At 39.0% G+C, this 23,168-nt stretch overlaps 2 protein-coding genes across 2 annotated transcripts in view; one reads left to right on the plus strand and one right to left on the minus strand.

Annotated features, from left to right (window-relative positions):
• Positions 1 to 9,614, plus strand: part of cacng8b (calcium channel, voltage-dependent, gamma subunit 8b) — a 31,672-nt gene extending 22,058 nt beyond the window's left edge. The window contains exons 3-6 of the mRNA XM_026940247.3: positions 1,867 to 2,091; positions 4,822 to 4,905; positions 5,553 to 5,693; positions 6,880 to 9,614. Of these exons, the coding sequence (XP_026796048.1) occupies positions 1,869 to 2,091; positions 4,822 to 4,905; positions 5,553 to 5,693; positions 6,880 to 7,709 (1,278 nt within the window). The 5' untranslated portion in view covers positions 1,867 to 1,868 and the 3' untranslated portion in view covers positions 7,710 to 9,614. The remainder of the gene's footprint in view (positions 1 to 1,866; positions 2,092 to 4,821; positions 4,906 to 5,552; positions 5,694 to 6,879) is intronic.
• An 834-nt stretch (positions 9,615 to 10,448) lies between these two features.
• Positions 10,449 to 21,996, minus strand: cacng6b (calcium channel, voltage-dependent, gamma subunit 6b). Its single transcript, XM_026939686.3, has 5 exons — positions 21,907 to 21,996; positions 16,752 to 17,500; positions 15,144 to 15,218; positions 14,706 to 14,843; positions 10,449 to 14,461 (listed from the first exon to the last, which is right to left on the minus strand). Exons 2-5 carry the CDS (start codon positions 17,113 to 17,115, stop codon positions 14,241 to 14,243), a joined length of 798 nt encoding a protein of 265 aa, XP_026795487.1. The 5' UTR covers positions 17,116 to 17,500; positions 21,907 to 21,996; the 3' UTR covers positions 10,449 to 14,240.
• Between the last annotated feature and the right edge of the window lie 1,172 nt (positions 21,997 to 23,168).

The following is a 23,168-nucleotide window of genomic DNA, read 5'->3' on the forward strand; positions in this document are numbered from 1 at the left end:
TGGCCAGAGGCATCAGGATACTGCCATATTTGGACAACTGGCTCCTATGTGCCCCCACCAATGAATAGGCAATCCGGGACTACTCGCACATATTACTGCGCATGGTAAATTCAGAAAAGCCTACAAAAAAACAGGCCACATAATTCATCAGTGTGAAGTTAGATTCATTGAGAAAGCTAGCCACCCTGTCACTTAATATGTGGCAGATATTACTTGGCAATCAGGCAGTTTCATATGTACAGTACTGGCTCCTGTTGATGCTAGGATCTCTGATCACAGCTGCAGTGGTAGTTCTCTTGGGCTTTCTGGAAGAGACTTTCAGAATTGGGTTATCAGGCTGCAGCTAGACCCCTGTGGCTAGGCCCACAGAAAGAGATGCATCCTCTTCTCAGCAAGAGGGGCATGAGGTCTAGCTCACTATAGATGCATGGGTTTTCTCACAAAAATGGTTCCACTTGGGAACTGTGCCCCACAGAATAGAGGTATTCACCATGGATGCCTTCCTCACTGGCTAGGGGGCATGTGGAGCCCAGTGTGAGATCAGGACACATCGACCATTGTTGCAACTTCAAATCCCATGATGCTACACTATTGGTGGCCAGGAACCAAGGAAGCAATTTTGATAGAGGAGAGTTGGTTGGGTGGGTAGGAATTTGCAGGTAACCAAGTTGGGGAGAAAATGGGAAAAAAAAAAAAAAGCTGGAATTGAGGGCAGTCTATCTGGTCCTCAAGTTTTTCTCACTAGTCCAGAAACATTACCACAAGTTTTTCCAGTCAAGACAGTCAAATAAATCAATCACCAGGGAGGCACATGATCGGATGCTGCTCTTCACCTTGCACAAAAGCTCTTCATGTGCTCTTCAAATCAACTTACCAAATTTGACTGCACAATGGTATTGAACAGGATGCAAAATTGAAATAGGTTTCTCTAGAGTACTATTGGGACCAGATGGCAGCAATTCAATCAAAAGATCAACTGTTCATCTGTCACAGAGGAAAGACCCTCGGAGGTCCCCTGTCTAAACACAGAAAAATTGACATCATCATGGCCTATAGGTGAGCAGGATACCCAGTTCCTACTGCAATATGCATCTTCTTCTGATGAGCATTATAAGAAGTCTGTTTGGCTGCTACCTGGGTGTCACCTTTCACCTTCTCCTGGTTCTAAAAGGTTAACATCGCCCCTCATAACATGGTCTGAATACAGCAATAATTTTCAAACACGTTTCTAGTCAGTTCCAAAGTGGGTTGGTTTCTCCTGACATTAGGTATAGGTTATCTAGGTGATTCGCACCACCCCTGGTGAAACAGAATTAGAATTATACATGTGCGGTTCTATGAATACTGGATGACTGCTAAGGTTTCCTGTCATTCAGAACCACCACTGATCCAGTGGGAACTCACAGAAAAGTTTCCAGAGAAAGAATGACAACAGTATATATTAAAAACATTGTTATTTGTGAATGCTGGAAGGCCTCAGCATGTGTATGCCCGCACACAAGAAGCTATCCCAGTGATTCTCACCACCCCTGGATATCCAGTGTTCATAGAACAACAGTTACATATGTAATTAGCAATCATCTCCTAAATTGTCAACGTCCACTACCTAAAATGGTTGCTATTGCTGCAACTAATATTATATTGGTAAATTCTACTGGCTCATTGTTCATCTTTGTTTATTAATATTTCTGTTTAGAACTGTGTATAGAGCTATGCCATGGAAACTACTACCTGTTATCTCCTTTATGTGCAAGTATGAAATATTTTCCAATATTTCCCCCTTCTTGTTTTTTCCGTCTCTCCTATCTCCCCGCTGTCTTCCCTACCTCCATCCTTTCTCTGGACTTTTCCATGTGTCCACTACAGGCATGGTGTGTGAGAAGGGGATCCAGATCCTTCTCACCATCGTGGGGGCATTCGCCTCCTTTGGCCTGATGACGGTGGCAATTGGGACAGATTACTGGCTCTACTCTCGTGCTCTGATCTGCAACAGCACAGCCAATGTGACGCAGGATGACCCACACAACAAGGACAAGAAAGACCCTGGAGCCCTCACACACTCGGGCCTTTGGAGGATCTGCTGCCTTGAGGGTCAGGGGCTCTTCTGTCTGTGGGATATGTGGCCTTTATGTGGTCTTTGGAGGGGTTTCAGTGGTTATGTCAGTTTAGCCAGAGATTTTTGGAATATGGTCAGAAGTATTTCAAAGGTTACAGAGGGCAGAGTTTTTGTTGCAGTTGAGTGAAGTACCAGTGAGTGATTTCAAAACTTGGGGAAAAAATAGATAATTAAAAAGACATAACTTGAGATTTTATTCATATTGCAATATTTTTCAAACCAGAGACACCAAATTATATGTTATTTATCTTTTGTAAAGCCATCACAGTAGGGCATTACAGATTCTTTACAGAATTAAACAAGACTGAATTGCAACATTTTGGTTTCTATTTATATGAGATAATCTAGTGTACAGTATTTGTACAAGTTAGACAGCATCCATGGACCTGTATGAAACCTGTATGTTTAGACTCTAATATGGACAGAAAGAGGAAAAGCAAGTGAAATCCTAATTAAAATACTGTTTGGGTTTTATCTGAAAAACCAGGCTAAAAAGGATGGCAGTCACGGACTGCCGAGTTGTTTTAACAGAAAATGTTCTCACTCATCCCACCATCACATTTACTCTCCTTTCAGTCTGTACCCAGCTATTGTGCACTGCTAATTTAGCCTTATGGATAAGCTCCATCACAACAAAGCATTCAATTAAAGATAAGCTTTCACTTTGCTGCTGCACCTCTATCTTTCTCTCTCTTTCTCTCTCTAGTTCTCTCTTTTGCTTTCATCACTTCTCCAATCTCTATCCCTCAATTCTGTGCAGCACATTTGTGTTTCTCTCTATCTCTGCGATTTTCGCCATGTCCTTCTTTCTTAGTCTTCTGTTCTCTCAGTAGATGCTGTTTTGCATGGTTGGAACAGTTTAGAGGTCAAGTAATCCTCTATGTCCCCAGGGTTTGGAGGCAAGATGGATGCTAAGCAGTAGCAGTGCCTCTGAGATTAGGTGAAGTGGAAGGAGGACCCATTTTGAATCTGCATAATGAATGCCAAATCTTATGCTTACACTTTCTGTCTAAGGACAGTGAAGTACGGGGATACATACAAGACATATAACTTAGATATTTCAGAAAAAAACATAATAACATTGTCCTGTGTTATTTCCATTAACACTAGGACTTGAGATTGGAGTGCATGAGTCAATGAGCTGCTTTCATGTGTTTAAGCTTATAGCTCAAGGCTCCCAAAGGACTGAGTGCAAGGTCAGGAACACAGTCAAGATCTTATTTCCAATAAATGACTGGTGCTTTGGACAGAAGTGTCACTATGGATCAGCCATAGAGCCATCCTGTCTCCAGAGAGCGGCAGGATCTGTAAGCAAGAACCAAACTGGAGAGCCCAGTTTCTCATCCATGGGCTGTGTTGACTCTTTTCCTTTTTGTGCCTCCCATTTCTTTCTACAGACTAATGTCCATGAGGAAATTTAAAAAAGACAGAGCGGTGAATCGAACCCAAGACCTTCCCTCACACCTGTCCATACCTCCCTCCGTCTGTGTTTCATCTCTCCATCACATTTTCACTCCATTCATCACCACAAGTCATGGTGCCATCATATCACGTCAGTCTGTGTGTCAGCAGTAGGCCCTCAGCATTGGAGCGGGTAGCTATCCAACTGCCTGCATGACTCCAGGGCTCCACTCTATGTGCATGTGTATATATTTGTGGATGAGTGCTGTGCAGAGTCCTGTGTGTCTGTAATCCAAAGCTCTGTGTTCAATTTCACCAACTGAGATTGTAGGTAGTGGGTTTAGTTGTTTAGTTTATATTTCATACTAGCCAAATGAATCATGGATAGATGCCAATGAATTTATGAATTTATTTTAGGGACATGGATATTTTATGTTATCTGTTTATCTATCACCCAGCTCATATTTTATCTATGAAGATAGACTGTTAATTTACCTGTCGGTTTGTATTTCCTGATTATCTGATTCAAGTAGAATTTCTCATTTTTGCTTGTAAGCATTTTCCCTGCTGTAAAGTGCCTGATTTAGCTCATCATGTAATTACCATCATTGGCTAAGAGCAGGGGAGTCATTGTGCAGGCTGCTGTTGGAATTGGTAATAGCAGCCATAAAACGTTATTGCTTTGGGTTAATTTTATAGTACTATGCAAGTAGAAAATAGCTGTTGATATATAGGTTGGATTGTTAAGTGTAATTTTAAAAAAGGTGTTAACTGATGTTACATTGTATATTGTTTATGTTATGTTTAAATTGGCCTGACCAACTGTTAAAATCATCTGTCATAGAAAATTAATATTACCCAAATTAAAATCACAGTTAAACCATTAAACTCCCAAGACCCTTGACTTACATTCCTCATTCTCAAAACCCCAAGCCATTCCTTCTAGTTTCACTGTAGTTACTGAATAATATGCTTTATGATCAATAACTGAGCTTATTAGGTTAGTAATAATCTCATGTTTACATGAATACTGCTTTAGTAAATACCAATTAGGTTGGTATAGACATTTATTAATCAGGTGTAGGTCAAACATAAGCAATATTAGAATATCCAAAAGTCTTGGTGAGAATGTGTGTATAAACACTGTGTACTTCATGCACACTGATACAGGTCTCCTTCACTTCCACTAATAGCTATATGTGCTATTGTGTAATTGAAAGAGGGGATACAGAATTAGGCATGTTAACAAATTAAGATATGTAGAGCAACCGAAACATGTTGATCACCTGTACTGTTTCATGTAGGTGTGAAACGAGGGGTTTGCTCTCAGATCAACCACTTCCCAGAAGACGCCGACTTCGACCACGATGGAGCAGAGTACGTCTTACGTAAGAGAGTTTCCTTCCCTTCCTTGGTGGTAATACAGTGAGCTCTGGTGAAGGGTGCTAAGGAGGATTATGTAAAAGAGCTGTAACAGAGAATATGCATTGTATTGTCAAATTTATTTATTTAGAAATCACAGTAAATGCCTGTAAATGCTTAAAAGATAACAATCCTGTATATTTTGTGAAATGAAAAGTCTGATAAATGACTTCAGGGAAGCTCTGTTGCTGTTGATTACAGCTGATGCACACACAAACACTCATGCATGCATGCTTTCACACACATCCTAGCTGGCATTCAATTGATATTCATGTCATGTCCTTTAGCTGTGCTAGCAAAGCTGGTCCCAGATGGGATTCTGGACTCTGGAGGAAAAGCAGCTTCTCTCCTGAGGCTTTTCACAGAAAAAAGATGAACCCATATTGTAGAGACATGATGTAATTACACAGATGTCTCAGAATAAAGAAGACATTTTTTTATATTCAGTTTGTCGTTGTTTGGACTGACCTTAAAGCTCTTTTTCATATCCCTCTCAACCCTGTGATTTTTTTTTTTTCATAATTTTTAAGGTTCTCTTGCTATAGAAAAAGTTTTCAAACGTTTTCAATACCTAATTAAATCTTCGACTTCCCCCCTGCCCCTCTCTCTGTAGGAGTGGTTCGGGCTTCAAATATCTTCCCTATTCTTAGTGCAATCTTGTTACTGATGGGAGGAGTGTGCATTGCCGCCAGTCGCTTCTACAAGAGCAAGAGGAATATCATACTGGGAGCTGGCATTCTGTTTGTAGCTGCAGGTTTGGAAATCTCCTCATTGTTGGGTCTATTGGATGTCTAGATATGCTGAAGTGACAATATATTAGAAACATTTAATTTGGATATATACTAATTGGCTGTTTTGGTGGGATTAAACCTAGTAACTACATCATCTAAATGACATCTGATCAGCAGTGTTCCTTTTCCATTGACTTGTGTTGTGTTGGTAACTGTATACCTACAAAGTCACCTATATGGTGGGTGAACATGATAAAATGGCCACTGAATGTTTGAAAGGTTGAGATGATGAAGGCCTTGAGTAGAGAGAGATGAGAGAGTAGAGAGATATCCAAAGAGATCCTAGTAGGGCTGTATTCAAGACTGCCATTGTCAAGTCCTAGAGCAGTCAGGCTTGAGTCAACACTTAAGGGGGTTGAGGCCAAGTCAAGATCAAGTCCAAATGAAAGCAAGACCAATTCAAGACTGAAACCAAAAACCATCAAATCATTTTCAAGGTGAAGCATTTACTTCAACTAGTTGGCTTCATTAGTGCGTTGCGCCAATGATTAGGCTATGTTTTATAGAAGAAAGAATTACAAACTTTGTGCATATGGAAAAAACAACATAAATGTTATTTTTACAAACTCCTCGTTGAGACCAATACTATATTAAGTGAGACTAATGTCCAAGACTGAGACAATCCATGTTCAAATGCCAATAATACAGCCCTAGATCCTAGGGAATAAAAATTGTCAAGGAGAATGAAAACTGTCTGGGATTAGGGGCCCAGAACATTAACCTGTCACTGGAGCCCAAAATTTGTACTGACTCCCCAATCCAGTGAATAACAAAGGCACTCTCTTAATATAATTCCTTTATATTTTTGGCTGAGATGGAGTTGGTGTGTGGTATATAAATATAATTTATATCACTTTTTCCTGTTCCATCCTAAAATAGATGAAACGGTGAGTGAGTGTGAGTGATTTCCCTCTAAAGGGAAAGTGGAAATATTCAACACAGCATAATAGCCACCAGTTTTTTCTTTTAATTTGTTGTGGAACTGTAACTTTTTTGTACTTGCATGAACTACTGCAATCTTTGACAGTGCATAGCTTCTCAGTGGTTAGATTATACAGTGTTTGCCTGTATAGTTTATTTGCAACTGCAAGCAAGCAACCCATCTGAAATGCTCTAAATAGCCTATGTGTTGACAACTTTCACCTGTAGGTTTGAGCAACATCATTGGTGTGATTGTGTACATCTCGGCGGCGCTAGGTGACATCTCTCCAAAGAAGGATGAGGATAAAAAATGGCAATACTCATACGGCTGGTCCTTCTATTTTGGTGGCCTTTCGTTCATCCTGGCTGAGATGGTGGGGGTGCTGGCCGTAAACATCTACATTGAGAAGAACAAGGAGCTGCGCTGCCGCTCACGCACCGACATCTTCAAGAGCACAACGCATGCTGTGCTGCGCCTGCCTAGTTACCGCTTCCGCCGCCGTTCCTCACGGTCCAGCTCACGTTCTACTGAACCATCAAGAGGCTCGCGGGACCCCTCACCTGCTGCTGCTGGCCCACCAGGGAGCAAAAGCTTTGGCCTGCCCCCCTCAGCACTGCTCTCACAGGGGCCTGTCTCCGTTTCCACTCTGCCCAATCCACACTCACACTCCCGCTCACACTCAGCTCTACCCGGAGGTGACATCTCGCTCTATACCCTGTCACGAGACTCCAAACTGGGTGCACTGGGGGCTCTGGGTGCGCCTCCTCTGTATGGCACAGTGGATCGTGCCACATTCTACCAGTTGCACAACTGCTTTCCCAAAGAAAGTGGCGGAGGAGGAGCAACCATGATGATGAGCGGCACACTGCCCTCTCTCAAGTCCCACAATCCAGCAGGAGTGCAGAATTCGTCCAGTGGAAACTCGGCACCCTCGTCACAACCCCCGCCATTCTCCTCCTCTACAGTGGAGAGGGAGAGAGGGATGGGCACACTCGACAGGCTGACCAAGCCTGAGAGCAATTCCAACACGCTGAACAGGAAAACCACCCCGGTGTAGGGAGAGACTAGAACAGAAAGAGTGCAAATCCTTTATAGTGGAAGATGAAGTTAAGAAAAGGAAAAAGGTGGAGAAATGATAGATTCCTTCTGTCTCCCTGTCTGAAATGATATTCTGTTTCACTTTATGGAAAATGAGTTTCAGACAAAAATTGATCCAGTGACGATTCATAATAACAACTACAACATACATTTAGTTTTATAACATTTTTTAAAATGTGAAGTATGATCATTGGATACTGTACTGTGAAGTTTACCCTTTTCTATGTTGATAGAAATTGAAGCAAGTGGTTGTCCAAGTGCATTCCTGGAGGGTTTGTTGTTGTTGTTATTATGAGAAAAAAATCAGTGACGACTATCTTTTTATGTTGGAAATGATTTACAAGACATCAACTGTGATTCTGATACAGTGGATACTACAGAAGCATGAGTGTCTATAATATGTGTGAGAAAGAATACATTATTATTATTATTATTATTATTATTATTATTATTATTATTATAACTAGCATAAAAACAACTTTGTAGTAAGCATCTAATTTATTTTTAGAATTGATTTCTTTTTTACCCTTTGATAACATAATATTAAGTGTTTATTCTGAATATTGTCTTCCAGTTCTACAGACAGAAGGAAATAGTAATTGATGGACTAAAAACTGCAGACTGATTGTTGAAATGAAATTTTTTTAAATGAATTTACCATCCTACCATTATTTTTGTTATGATCATTAGTAGCTGTGAAAGTAGCAGTAATCTTTATTTCGGGGCATTAACAGATTACTAGATCCCTCACTAGGACCAAGAGGGAGAAATTATATATATATATATATATATATATATATATATATATATATTTGTATAAAGAGCACCATAGATGTTCCTGTAGGACAGTGTATTGTAAAGTGACTTCTATCTTCTATCCAAAACTGTGCTTTCTACATGATTGAGGAGACCAAGAGATGTGTGTAAAAAAAAAAATAATAATAAAAAATAACAAAGATAAAAATGATGGGTAGGTTACATTGTGGGAAACTAATGCCAATGTATAATGTCATTATGCATAACTATATTTGAAGTCACTAGCAGGTGGGGCCAGGATGAGGCATTTATTTAATCTGAGGGGCAGAAACTGTGGGAAGTTTGAGAAACTACATATATATCTATATTGGACACTGTCCATATAAAGTCCAGATTGAATCAGATCAGATTTGTGTTTTTTGCCAGCATCCCCATGGCCAGGCTCCCACACAATGAACTTTCACTGTGCTGCACCTGATCCCATTAGACCCTTGACCTTTCTGCTTCTTCCAATGAGAGATTCTACACATGTAAACGATCTGCCAACCTCAATCTATATAGGGCCAACATGAGACATTAGGCCGTAGAGCGCAAAACAGCCATCGACACACACACATACTCTAATGCAACTGGAGGTGTTTTTTTTTTAAACCACTATGAAAATGCAAAAACTACAAACAGACTGCATTCATGTGAGCAACTCTAAATATGTAGTGAGAATAGATATATCCACACACAAAAAAAAAACAGTTTATCTAAATGTGTGATAAACTGAAACACTGTATTGCACGAATTTTCTATATAAAAAAAAACAACAAGACAATCTTGGTGTGATGTCATTTGTCCTTTGGTTCATGTTTCACCTGGGAGGAACAAAAGCAGGGAAATACTGATCCAGTTTCACTACCTTATAAGAGGTTCCACTGAAATCCATTCATAGTTGCACTGAGAGTTTGCACAGGAAACTGATTTCTCTTATCTTTTTCTCTGCAAAAGGCTTTTGACATGTTAAGACACAGGCTAAAGCAGACCTGTCTGCATTAAAGCATCACTTGGGATCTATGTATATATACACAGCAGAGACACAAGCTCAAGTGTCCACCTGAAGGCTCTGGTTTCCTTCTTCTGCATTATTTTTATTACTCACACCCACCCACACACACCAACTCACACACACTAAGCAGCTGCAGACTCGTTTTACAGCTTAATATACAGACCCTTCTAGTTTGCCAAACCTTACCAAACTTCTGGGTCAATGACAGCAGGTACATAACTGTTGTTTATTTAAATTTTAATTTAAATAAGTATTTTGAAAATTCTAGAACAAAAAAAGGAAATGTGAAATATCTTGACTATTCGATATTCAAGATGTTGCACAATTTCTAGGTCCCTATTTAAATTTAAGCAAATTTGTGATACCGACCATGTTAACTGCTTTGTACAAAAGGTCAGATTTTCCATGAGACTTATCCCTTCCATTGAAGCATGTGTTCAGACGACGCTGTGGTGGATTTGATCTAAAATGGATCAAAAGGTTTTGTGGAGAAAACCTGTGGAGAAAATACTAAGATACTCTGAAATCCATGTAAATATTTCTAAGATTCTACTTTTCGCTCAAGTTATTGCTGATAATATCATTTATAATGAAAACATTTGTGTTAAATTGAAAAAGGATGCCGAGCAGAAGCATTTTCACTAGTGGTCTCAGACATTTTTACCCCAGTGTGTCTGTATATATACTATATGATTGACTACCTCACCCCAAGCAGACAGCAAAGAGCTCTGAGAGACCTGCAAATGAGAGGAGGTGTGCGTAGTTAACACCGTAGGATAATATTTCTCACTCGCATCAATCTATGCGCTCATACGAACCGTGCACTAATTTTAACCCAAGTGAAATACAAAAGACAGAGAGTGGGGGGGGGGGGGGGGGGGTGTACGCTCCTGTGTGCAAAAGATTTAATTCTCAAGCAAAACTATACAGTGAAGGTGACATATACATTGCAACAAACAAGGACCTGAAAAAAAGAGTTATATTAACAGTGGAAAGGGTTATTAACAGGGTGAAAATGAAAAAGAAGCTTTCCAGAGTGAAATATAAACACATTATTTACAGCCTGTGTGTAAGGTCTGTGTATAATACAAAGTCAAAAAAATACATCATACATCATTTACATTTCATACAGTAAGAACATACAGAACACACATTTTCCATAATTTAAGACAGAATAAATATTAATTTCGAAACATTCAAAGCCACTAATAAGCAGTATTCTAGCATACCATTGCCAAGTATCAAATTGAAGAGCATGTAGACTTCAGAAATCTGAAAGACTTATTGACTGGTTTAGAAATGTTTCATGTTATTTATTTATTATATGCCACAAGCGGCATAAAATTTAGCTGAAGGTTATAAAGCTGACACCAGCTTTGTTAAGCTGGACTGATTTTTGCTAACCCATAATACATATTCACATAGCACTGTATGTTGGCTGATAATGAAATCAAATGGGATTTAGATGTGTCCGACCAACCAGCACAATATAAAACTCCTTCAGCTCTTCTGTAACATTCCCCAGGCATTTTACTCTTTAATTATTAAACAGTATAGCTGCGGGGAAAATACTATACAGTGCTGGCATAGAGACCCAAATACAAAGCAAGACCAAGCTTCCTGCTGAAAGGACAATGAATATTAAAAGAAAAAAATGTAGCTAATATTACCATGTGACTTCTTAATGCACTCTCTCATCTGTGAATCTGAGATTTTCATGTATGATCTCATTTCTTTGATCTTAATCACATCCCTTTGATGCGTCCCTTTACCCACAGCACTGACACACACTCTGAGCTCTTGCAGATCAGCATAATAGCTACTAAACAAGTCTGCAAGCTGCCACCATACAGCCAGATGTTCTACTAGGGGACCCAAACACAGGTACAAGTAGAAAGTAGAAAGTAGAAAGTATGTAAGTCACTAAGAGTACAATGAGCTATTGCCACTACATTGGACAGTCACAATGCACTACAAACTAAAACTACAGGTAAACTATTAGGTAAATTGCAGTGGCATGTAAGTGCAAAACAAAAAAACAAAAAAACGTAACAGCAAATCAGAAACCACAACAACAACACTAAAACACAGCAGCGAATTCAGAAACACAGCAATATGAACTGTCATTTACTGTCATGTTGCTGAATCTGCTGTTGCGTTTGGGTTTTGTTGTTGTGTTTACTGATTTGCTGTATCTGTTATTTTGTACTTACAGGCCACCACAGTAAATAGCTTCTAACCCAATTCTAACCAAAGGATATATGAGAGTGCACTGAAGTATTTTCCTGACAAAGCTTTCAAACCTTGCCAGACAAAGCCCACCACTTGAACCTGTTGGGAATGACTACAGGTAAAATGCAAAGAAAATTTCAGGTACAGTAAATAAAATTTTCCATTAAAATCTGATACACTATATTGCCAAAAGTTTTGGGATGTCTGCTTTTACATGCACGTGAACTTTAATGACATCCCATTCTTAATCCGTAGGGTTTAATATGGAGTTAGCCCACCCTTTGCAGCTATAACAGCTTCAACTCTTCTGGGAAGGCTTTCCACAAGGTTTAGGAGTGTGTTTATGGGAATTTTTGACCATTCTTCTAGAAGCGTATTTGTGAGGTCAGGCACTGATGTTGGACGAGAAGGCCTGGCTCTCAGTCTCCGCTCTAATTCATCCCAAAGGTGTTCTGTCGTGTTGAGGTCAGGACTCTGTGCCAGTCAAGTTTCTCCACACCAAACTCACTCATCCATGTCTTTATGGACCTTGCTTTGTGCACTGGTGCGCAGTCATGTTGGAAAAGGAAGGGGCCATCCCCAAACTGTTCCCACAAAGTTGGGAGCATGCAATTGTCCAAAATGTCTTGGTATGCTGAAGCATTAAGAGTTCCTTTCACTGGAACTAAGGGGCCAAGCCCAACCCCTGAAAAACAACCCCACGCCATAATCCCCCCTCCACCAAACTTTACACCTGGCACAATGCAGTCAGGCAAGTACCGTTCTCCTGGCAACTGCCAAACCCAGACTCGTCCATCGGCTTGCCAGACAGAGAAACGTGATTCGTCACTCCAGAGAACACGTCTTCACTGCTCTAGAGTCCAGTGGCGGCGTGCTTTGCATTGCACTTGTTGATGTAAGGCTTGGATGCAGCTGCTCGGCCATGGAAACCCATTCCATGAAGTTCTCTACGCACCGCACTGTTCTTGAGCTAATCTGAAGGCCACATGAAGTTCGGAGGTCTGTAGCTATTGACTCTGCAGAAAGTTGGCGACTTCTGTGCACTGTGGGCCTCAGCATGCGCTGACCCCGCTCTGTGATTTTACATGGCCTACCACTTCATGGCTGAGTTGCTGTTGCTCCCAATTGCTTCCACTTTGTTATAATACCACTAACAGGTGATCGTGGAATATTTAGTAGTGAGGAAATTTCACGAATGGACTTCTTGCACAGGTGCCAACCTATCATGGTACCACGCTTGAATTCACTGAGCTCCTGAGAGCGATCCATTCATTCTTTGTAGAAGCAGTCTGCATGCCTAGGTGCTTGATTTTATACATCTGTGGCCATGGAAGTGATTGGAACACCTGAATTCAACGATGCGTAGGGGTGTCCCAATACTTTTGGCAATATAGTGTTTGAAGGACAATGAGCATAAAATGGTGTGGAATGTTCCAGAGTGAGAGGTGGGCCGTATTACTTAAAGCTAATGAGAACGAAATGTAAAAATGCTACTTCTTGCTCTTTTACCATGCTGTCTGAGAACACACTTCATTTACAAACTAAAGTCTGGAACAGCTGAAGTTTAACATGCAATAGACCTTAGAACTTTGAAGTCATGTAATGCAAAATTCGGCTAATAACTTGAACATTACAGGTCAGCAATTATCTGGGTACTGTGCAAAGCTAATGCTGCATTCACGGTCTACTGGGAACCAGAAAGTTTCAGGAGATTTCTGAACGGCCCTCCAAGTCAATTCCCACTCTGAAATCAGACTTTCTCCAAGCTGGAATTCTCTAATGTCATTTCAACATAACAGTGCCAACAGGAGAAAGTTATCTAAAAATATCTAGTAGTTTGTTTCATGATTTTTAACCAAACTTGTTTTAATTTGTGTTTGATAGTGGAACAATTGAAAGATTAATTTTGTGCCAGTTTTTTTTTTTTTTTTTTTTTTTTAATCAAACTGCGCACTCATGTTTCTTTTCCTTCTATCAGTGGTGAACCACCATAGTATACATCACACTTCCACTTTTATAGGACCAAGCTATTTCAGCACTTCTTATATCCCCACAGAAATCAAACAACAAATGACTTTTTTTTTTCTTCAACTTTACACAGCTGAAGTGTGTGAAGATTTTGAGGTAAGAAGAGGGAAGAAGAAAGTTCAGAGTGGAGTTCCTGGGCATCATGAATGCAGCTTTACATGAATATATCCCTTTACAGTAATAACTGATTGGTGTCTATTATCTAATAAAAATCAAACAACCCAAGCTCTATTCTACTATATCATATATCTTAACCAATAAAGTGGCCACTCAGTGCTTAATTCAGCAGTTTCAAAATCTAATTCTGGGTCAATCAATTGCCAGAAAATTTTATGTACCATTGCGAGTCTTTGTAACCTGTCAGTCTTTAATTCTGTCAGCTTATTAATATCTATAAGTAAAAAAAAATGGTCCAGTCTGCTAGGCACTGCTGTTCTGGTGCATTATGCATTTCTTGAAAGGATTGAAGGGTAAAGAAAGCAACAGGAAGAGAATGCCGCCAACAAGAAGGATGGCCCCGGCCGAGCCTACACACGCCACTGACCAGGACAGCTCATAATGCAGAGGGACACTGTGATCACTCGCCAGCAATGCCAGTACCGATTGGTGGAAAACTATGATGGACAGCAGGATCAGGATCCCTGAGAGAAACGTGAAGAAAGAAAGAAGCCAAGAGATGAGAGCAGGCATGAAAAGTTGTGAAATTGGACAGAGCCATAAGCCTTTGAAACTGGCTGCAATTGGGGTTACTAGACAAAGAAAAGAAATGAGTGTTTTATTTTCCTGACAAATCTTTCTCATGTTACAGAAGCATAAGTGGGCAAACTGTTAGGAATGTCTTCAGACATACAAAAAGTTACATAAAATATTAGGAATGAAGGTCACCTGAGATGAGGAAGCAGACAGAAGCAGGCTTGAGGAGGAAGGGTACATTCTTCGTGAGAGACATGATAATACACACGGAGCCCATCACCATTAGAAACAAACTGAACAGTGCCAGCATCGCTGATGCCAGACTTAAATCTGAATCAGAGAGATGGAGAGAGAGAGAGAGAGAGAGAGGGAGAGAGAGAGAGAGAGAGATCAAAATGTTCAAATATTTGTTATTTTTCTTTATAGTGTGAACTTGGGGAACTGAGAGATCTCAGGAGAGATGGTTCTTCTAAGAAGAGTGAGATAGATATGGGTAAGGAAAGCAGACAATGAGTTCAAGCATGGGTCAAAGGATGAGACAGAAGATGAAGGGAAAGATGTGAAAACAAAATTCAAGGAGGGAAACAAACAAGAAAGAAATTACATTTCAATGTATTTGTTGAAACTTACTTTTATCTGTTGTTTTCTTAAAAATGACTGCATTTTCTCCCGAAGTGTAGAACTTAAAGTATGTGCAGTTAGATTCTGAGAAAAAAAAGGATGAAAGAGAGAGACAGAGAAATAGAGAGGGAGTGTAAGATAACAGAACAATTCACTTTACTCCTCTGTTAGCACTATGAGGGTCATTGTGCTTTAGTGTGAATGTTCACCTTGCATGCTTTCCTTTATTCCGCTGTATAGTGTATGTAGAATGTTAGCCAGAGTGATGGAGAACATACTTACATTAGCATTGACTAGCACAAAAGTCACATGGAACCACTACTTAATTACACAGATCTCATAACAAGTACCAAGATTGTATATAAGGAATAAAACATGATTGGGTATGCTGTTATAGGAAAATAATCAGTGACAGGGTGGCGTGATGAGGTCTGATGTGAAGCAGATGAATTAGAGTATATGCGTAAACATCTAGTAGTTTCCAATATCAGCTGAATTCTCCTTCTACAGCTTTAGGGGCTGGTCAACAGGTTAACTATTTAACTTAGTTAACTAAGGCATTCCTACTGCTAAAATAAATGTTAGTTAAAAGAGATGACATTATGCAGCAGCCAAAGTTGTGACAAATAAGACCAGGCTGTGACTTTTTTTTATGTTGTTGTGTTCAGCTGTGTGGTTTTGTACAACCTATATAATTTGTTCAGTTTTCAAAATTCACTGTTGAAATTGCTATAAAATTTAGTTCACAGTGTACATGGAGAGACAGGCAATAGTAATACAAGCTGCTCCGCACCCTTCACTGTTACTTTCAGGTGCACGCATACAGCTGGTCTTAGTTCTGCCTAAGGTAAGTTGGGTTACTGTATTTACCTCTGTAAGTTTGTAAGTCTTATGTAAAAATGATCTGAGCTGAAACCTTATGCGATATTAATGAATTCATGATATAGTGAAAATGAATATGTGTTATATTTGCCAAGAAATTCTCCTCCTCCAATTTTCCACCAACTGTTCAGGTTCATTACCTGCTTATGGTTAATTAAGCATGATCTGCAGGAGCTTGCAAACATCTGCATACTGTTTCAAAATATGCCAGCATGCAGACAGTATAATAATAATAATAATAATAATAATAATAATAATAATAATAATAATAATAATAATTTGTTAATATTATAATTATTGTTGTTATTATTAAATTATTTTTTTATTCATTACCTTGTACGACAGACACTCATAATTTAGGAAATGTAAAAATGACTGTTTATAGTAGCCGATGTAACGTAAATAATAACAGGAACTAACTGGTTTTGCAGATGTTCCACAATTAAATGTAACTATATACAGATAAAAAGTAGGATACACTACACTTTTTAACCTTTTAAATAGACATTTTTAATGGGCAAATTCCTGTATAAGAGGAATAATAACAGCACACCACATTATGTTTATTTCCTTAAATACATATTCTCTGCAGAGTACAGAAATCCAGAGAAACAGTATCAGATGTAATATAGGTTCAGATATAAATACCATCTAAGCATTTGATTGACATTACTTAGAGAGAGAGAGAGAGAGAGAGAGGGAGAGAGAGAGAGAGGAGAGAAGCACACCACTGACCTCCAGGCAGCTCTGCAGGGCCGCAGCTCTCTCTCTCCGGGTCAATGTCGGACACCCAGAGTGTGCGGGTGCAGGCCTTCCACAGGCCGTAGTGCACCATCTGACATGACTGGCTATTTTGGAAGTGTTTGGGCTGTGCCAGTTCTACCCAGAACTCTGTGCCCAGGCCCAGCACGGTCAGAGTCACACCCACGATAGCCACAAAAAATGCCATCTTGATCTTGCCCTCTTGACTTTCACTCATGTGTGAGGACCTGGCTCTGTTTTTACTGCGCCCACCCCCTCCCCCAGCCCCGGCCCCAGTTCCCACATGCCCACCCATTCGAGCATCCTCTTCCTGCTGCATGAAAAAGTTAGACCACATTGTACCTGCAGGTTTTAAAAGTGTTGGGTATAACAGAGTTGAAGGCTGTAAAAATAATAGGATGAAACAAATCCCTTAAATCATAAAAAACAAAGGGATATAGAGGTCAATATAAAAAATAATAATAATAAATTAAGTGAATCAGTTAGATATTCAAATAAAATTAGCCTCTTCTTGATGAGAGACTGGTATAAAGAACCAGAATGAAAACTAATAAAAGGAAAAAGGAATGAGGGATGAAATTGAATAAAAACCAAAAGTAGAGAGGCAAGCAGTGCAGTAAAGTCAGAGAAGATAAAATAAACTAACTATAGGAAGGATGAGACAGGAGTAAATACAAGAAGGAGATCAGTAGTCACCAGATGAACAGTCCTCTGTGAAGAGCCTGAAAGAAATGAAATAACACACTGAGTATTTCAGGTCTTAAGAAGAATGAATTACAGCACGTAATCCATTCATGTATGTCTGATGACTGACAAACTACACAATTTGACACACACACAAAATTCATGCTGAATGAATGACTATTTTTTAAATTATTACAGTTGATGTAAGATTTTACACACCCATGTTTTAAAATCGCATGTTTTTGTGACGTAAAAAAATGAAACCAAGATAAATCATGTCAGATCTTTTCTACCTTTAATGTGATATAGCAACCAACAAGCTATTTTCAACTGAAAATAAGCTGGTTGCATAAGTGTGTGCACCCTTTTAGAATTGGGCATGTGGCTGTACTCAGAATGAACCAATCACATTCAGACTCATGTTTGAACATGAGATAAAATAAAGTAGGTGAGGTAACAAAATAAATATTACACACCTGTCATCATTGAAGTGATTCTGATTAACCCCAAATAATATCTGGCAAGCACTACTCACTCCCTGCATGTGACAGAAATCCCTTGTATTCTTCACATGTCTGGGCTGTGGGGTAGGGTGGCTAGATGAAAAAACACTTTCTCATGAAAGCAAAAAAAACACAAAAAAAAAACAAAAAACATCCAAGCCCACCTAAATCACCCAAACCATGAGGCAACATGTGTTATGGTCTGATGAGACCAAGGTAGAACTTTTTGGGCATAATTCTAAAAGATATATTTGATGCAAAACAAGGCAGTTTATCGCCCAAAGAAACCCATACCCACTGTGAAGCATGGTGGTGGTAGCATCGTGCTATGCAGTTGCTTCTCTTCAGCTGGGACTGTGGCTCTATTCAAGATAGAGGGAATTATTATGGGTAGCCCAAATACCAATTTATTTTGGCACAAAATCTGCAGGATTCTATTAAACAGCTAAAGATGAAAAAAAAAATTACCTTTCAGCAAAATAATGACCACTTTGGAATGGCCCAATCAGAGACCAGATCAAAATCCTATTTAAAAACCTGTGGAATAACTTGAAGATAACTTGGGCACCAGATATCTCCTCACAACTTAATAGATTTGGACCATTTTGCAAGGAAGAATGGAATAAAACTGCCAGATTATCATGTGTTAAGTTGGAAGACTCTAACCCAAAAAGACTGTGTGCTGTCTTACAAGCATAAGGTGCTTTAACAAAGTATTAGTTAAGGGATGTGTACACTTTTGCAACAATCTATAACTCAATAAAGATGCAAAAAAGATCTGACATGATTTACATTATCTTGGTTTCGTTTTTTTTACTTTTAACAGGAGTGTGTAGATTTTTTTATATCCACTATAACTGTGCATTACAGCAAAATGACTCTATTATCACCAGCAGCATAAAGTTTGTAATTATATTGAAATCACATTATCACCAGCCTCCACAAATTGGTATGTAAGAATATGTTACTGAGAAATTCCATAAAACAGGACACCACCTCATCTACTTAGACTTAGCATGCCCTGTACTGTGCAAGAGATGACTGGATAAAAAAAAAAAAATAAATAAATAAATAAATAAAACCTGACCCTGATACACTCAAAGCCTCTGGATCTTTTGGGTTTACCACGACCACTGTGTAACATGCCTCACTGATGTTCTCATCACATGCAACTAATTCAGCAAAACATGCAGCCATGAGACGATGCCTGATACTTGGAAAGAACATCATTAGCCAATAATATCTTTATAACATTCAACTATTTTTATAAAGCTTACTTCCAGTAAGGCTTGTGATAGATTAAACCAGGTCACACGGTGTGTGCTCTTCAATATTAAACCTGTTTGTGTGTATTGTATTATATGGAAATAAATAAATATATAATACTATTTTTCATTATTATAGCATCTGAAGAACTTCTGAAGAACACTTCAGACGCTCCTTCCTGCCAACAGCTATAAGATTATACAACAACACATGACCTGCCACCTAGATGAATAGTCTATTTTTTCTTTTTATATTTATATTTTAATATTGCGTGTTTGATACATGTACTTATTTATGTGCACTTTTTATTAACTTATTTATTTATTGTCTGCTGCTGTGACAAAACGAATTTCCCCTTGGTGGGATTAATAAAGTGATATTCTATTGTTAACATTGTTAACATTAAAACACAAATATCAGCATGAATAAACTTAAATAATGTTAAGGGAAAAAGTATTTTAAAACATATATTAATGGCCTGTGTTAAGTAAAAAATTAAAAATGATGGGTGTGCTGTTATAGAAAAATAATCAACGATGGGGTGGTGTGATGGCTTACCATGCCAAAGTTGATTATTTTCCGATAATAGCATGTTGTGAAGTGTTTTATTCCTCTTATACCACAGCGATTCATCACCATATAACAGTTTTACTTATTATAGACATATTGACACATTGTTTACTTGTTTAATGTTGAGGAATGTCTGCAAAAGAAATTAGATCCTGTTATTTAGAACTGCTTTAAATAGTTATATTTTATTCAAAATTTTAAATAAATGTCTTTTTACAGAAAATTTCACCGTATCAGTCAACAATTACGCACGTTTTTTTAAAAAAATTTTTATCAGTTTATGAAGCATCCACCACACAAGTCCCTGTGCAAGCTGTTACTATAAAAACGGTAGCAAATTAGAACAAGGTGTTCAACACCTTCTGACCAATCAGATTCAAGTTTTCGACAGTGCTGTAGTATGCTAAACAATATTTAATATTTAATCTTTAGGCGATATTTGGATAATTTGGCCAATAAACAGAACACTCCAGGACTAAATCCTGGCAGCCACCATTCAACCTGACACATTCATTTTGCCAATTCAATTCCATGACTATGAATTAAACCATTAGTTCTTATTGGTCTTACTGTCTCACCCAACACCAAAGCTGACTAGCCCTGCCTTAAGCTAAGCAATGGGAAAGGAAAGTGTTAATTTGCCCATGAGCTTGACTGATAGGAAGCAAGTTACTGTCATTACCATTACTGTCAGGACCTTAGCTCACCAACATGTGCATTTCCAGATGATGAAACAGTTATAATGAGGATGTCAGTTGAGACATACAGTATAGCTTTGTTTAAGTTCTATTATTCATAACAGGAAAATATCATGACGTTTACATGTATGTGTGTGGACACTTTGATAGAATAAAGTTCCTCTCTAAAGAGCAGATTACTTCTTTGGACTATGCTACCAGAGCCGCATAGGCCTGAACACTGAAACACAGAAACATTACTGGACAAGGCCATTTAAATCCATTTCTAAGTAAAAGAGTTAATAATATATATAGGGCCATTACAGCAAACTAAGCTAGAGAAGACAGGCCAAAGACAAACACTGAAACACTTACTCCAACACAGGCTAAAATTAACCCACATGGAATCCCATCATATGCAGAACCCATGTGTCTAACCATTACCCACTTCTGCAAAAAACATGACACTTACAGCCATGAGACTAGCAGCAATCATTAACACCGATGTGAAACACGCAGACATGCATCAGGTAAAGGTGAGGGATTGATCAAACAGGAAGACCTTAAATAACCCTTCAGATCAGCCAAGACTCTAGATGGCCAGGGAGATCTGTTTAAATCAGTTTAACATGCAGTCCTATTGGAAGAGATCAATTATCATCCCAGTAAATATCATATGTCCCTAACCCTACACACACGCGCACACACATACACACATTTGTCTTACTATCTTTGTGAGGATGTTCCTTTGACATAATAATTGGACATAATTATTAATGCAGCTAATTAGTACTATGCCTACACCTAAACCTAACCTTCCTCATGCGGAGCAGCCAAATGTCAAAACTGTCAGATACTCCTATCCTTGTGGGGACATTTGGTCTCCACCAAGATATACACCCCCCCCCCCCCCCCCCCCCCCCAACACACACACACACGCGCGCATACACACGCGCGCGCACACACACACACACACACACACACACACACACACACACACACAAAACTTTAAAATACATAATAACTAATGTCTAATAACTAATTATCAAATTGAGACAGTCAGGTTACATAATTTAGAGTTTACTTTTCAGAAATGCATTTCAGGGCTTAATAAATAAACTGCAAATGGAGCAAGTGCCATTGCTTATTTAACTGAATAACCCATCAAAACGCACCCGAGTTTTCTCTCCAGAATTCATTTATGTTTCCAAATAGTTCTGGAGAAAGAGTGGACATTTTATGCACACAGTAAGCCAGCTACTTTGGCCCTTGCAAGCTGACATATCAAAAACTATTCGTTTCTAACAACTATATACTATATACAATTATATACAAGTAACAGATTAACATGTTCTTAAGCACATTAATTTCTCATCAATCGGTTAAAACTAGACATTAGCAATGAGCAAGTGTTACAAAAACTCTGACCTGTAGCCTGGCTGGGTGTAGCTCTGAGGATCACGTACATGAGGCTCCACAGAAAGTGGGAGATAGGGGAGAGGGAGGGAGAGGGAGAGGGAGAGGGAAAGGGGGGGGGGGGGGCAGGGCAACAGGCAGACAGGCGTCTAGGGGTGGAGGTAGAGTGTAGAGTAATGGTCTGAATCTGAGCTTGCTTTCAGGCTTCTACATTGTAATCTGTACATATGAATTTAGGCCTAACTTTAATCTGATCCAGATTACACGCAGCAAATGGGTAGTTTACGTGTACAAAGGAAAATGTGTGAATTTGAGAGTGTCAGTGAGCACACATATGTTTGTATAAGTGTGTGTGAAGATTCTATTTTCGACAACCACCTGTTAATGACATTAAGAGCGCGGGAGTTACAGTTGCAGAAAGAACGCTGCTAGAGAACTGTTTGTGCAGAGAGAGGGTAAGTTTTAATTGAGAAATGTAGAATAGGGCAAGGAAAGACTAATTGGGGGAAAGGAGTACAATTTATCTCAGTGAACGAAGATAAAGATATTTCTGTTTTTGGAAACATTTTATATTAAGGTTCTTAATTATTTAACATACAGTCTGGTCCATAAGTATTTGGACAGTGACACAATTTTTATAATTTTGCCTCTGTACACTACCACAATGAATTTGAAATGAAGCAATCAAGATGTGATTGAAGCGTAGACTTTCAGCTTTAAATCAAGGGGTTTAACAAAAAATATTGCATGAACCATTTAGGAATTACAGGCATTTTTACAGAGTCCCTCCATTTTCACAGGCTCAAAAGTAATTGGACTGATAAACAGTTTCATGGCCAGTTGTGGCCTGTTTCTCATTATTTCATGACAAATTAAGGAGATTAAAGGTCTAGAGTTGATTTCAAGTGTTGAATTTGCATTTGGTAGCTGTTCATGAGAGCTCTCAATATGCGGTCCAAAGAGGTGTCGATGCAAGTGAAGGAGGCCATCCTTAGGCTGAAAAAACAAAACAGACCTATCAGAGAGACAGCAGAAACATTAAAAGTGGCCAAATCAACAATTTGGTACATTCTTAAAAAGAAGGAATGCACTGGTGATCTCAACAACACCAAAAGGCCTGGAAGACCATGGAGACAACTACAGTGGATGATCACAGAATTCTTTCCTTGGTGAAGAAAAACCCCTTCACAACATCTAGCCAAGCCAAGAATACTCTGGAGGAGGTAATCAAGAGAAGACTTCATGAATGTAAATACAGACAGTTTACCCAAGAT

The sequence above is a fragment of the Pangasianodon hypophthalmus genome, chromosome 1 (genome assembly GCF_027358585.1).
Source record: "Pangasianodon hypophthalmus isolate fPanHyp1 chromosome 1, fPanHyp1.pri, whole genome shotgun sequence".
In the NCBI taxonomy this organism is placed as follows: domain Eukaryota; kingdom Metazoa; phylum Chordata; class Actinopteri; order Siluriformes; family Pangasiidae; genus Pangasianodon; species Pangasianodon hypophthalmus.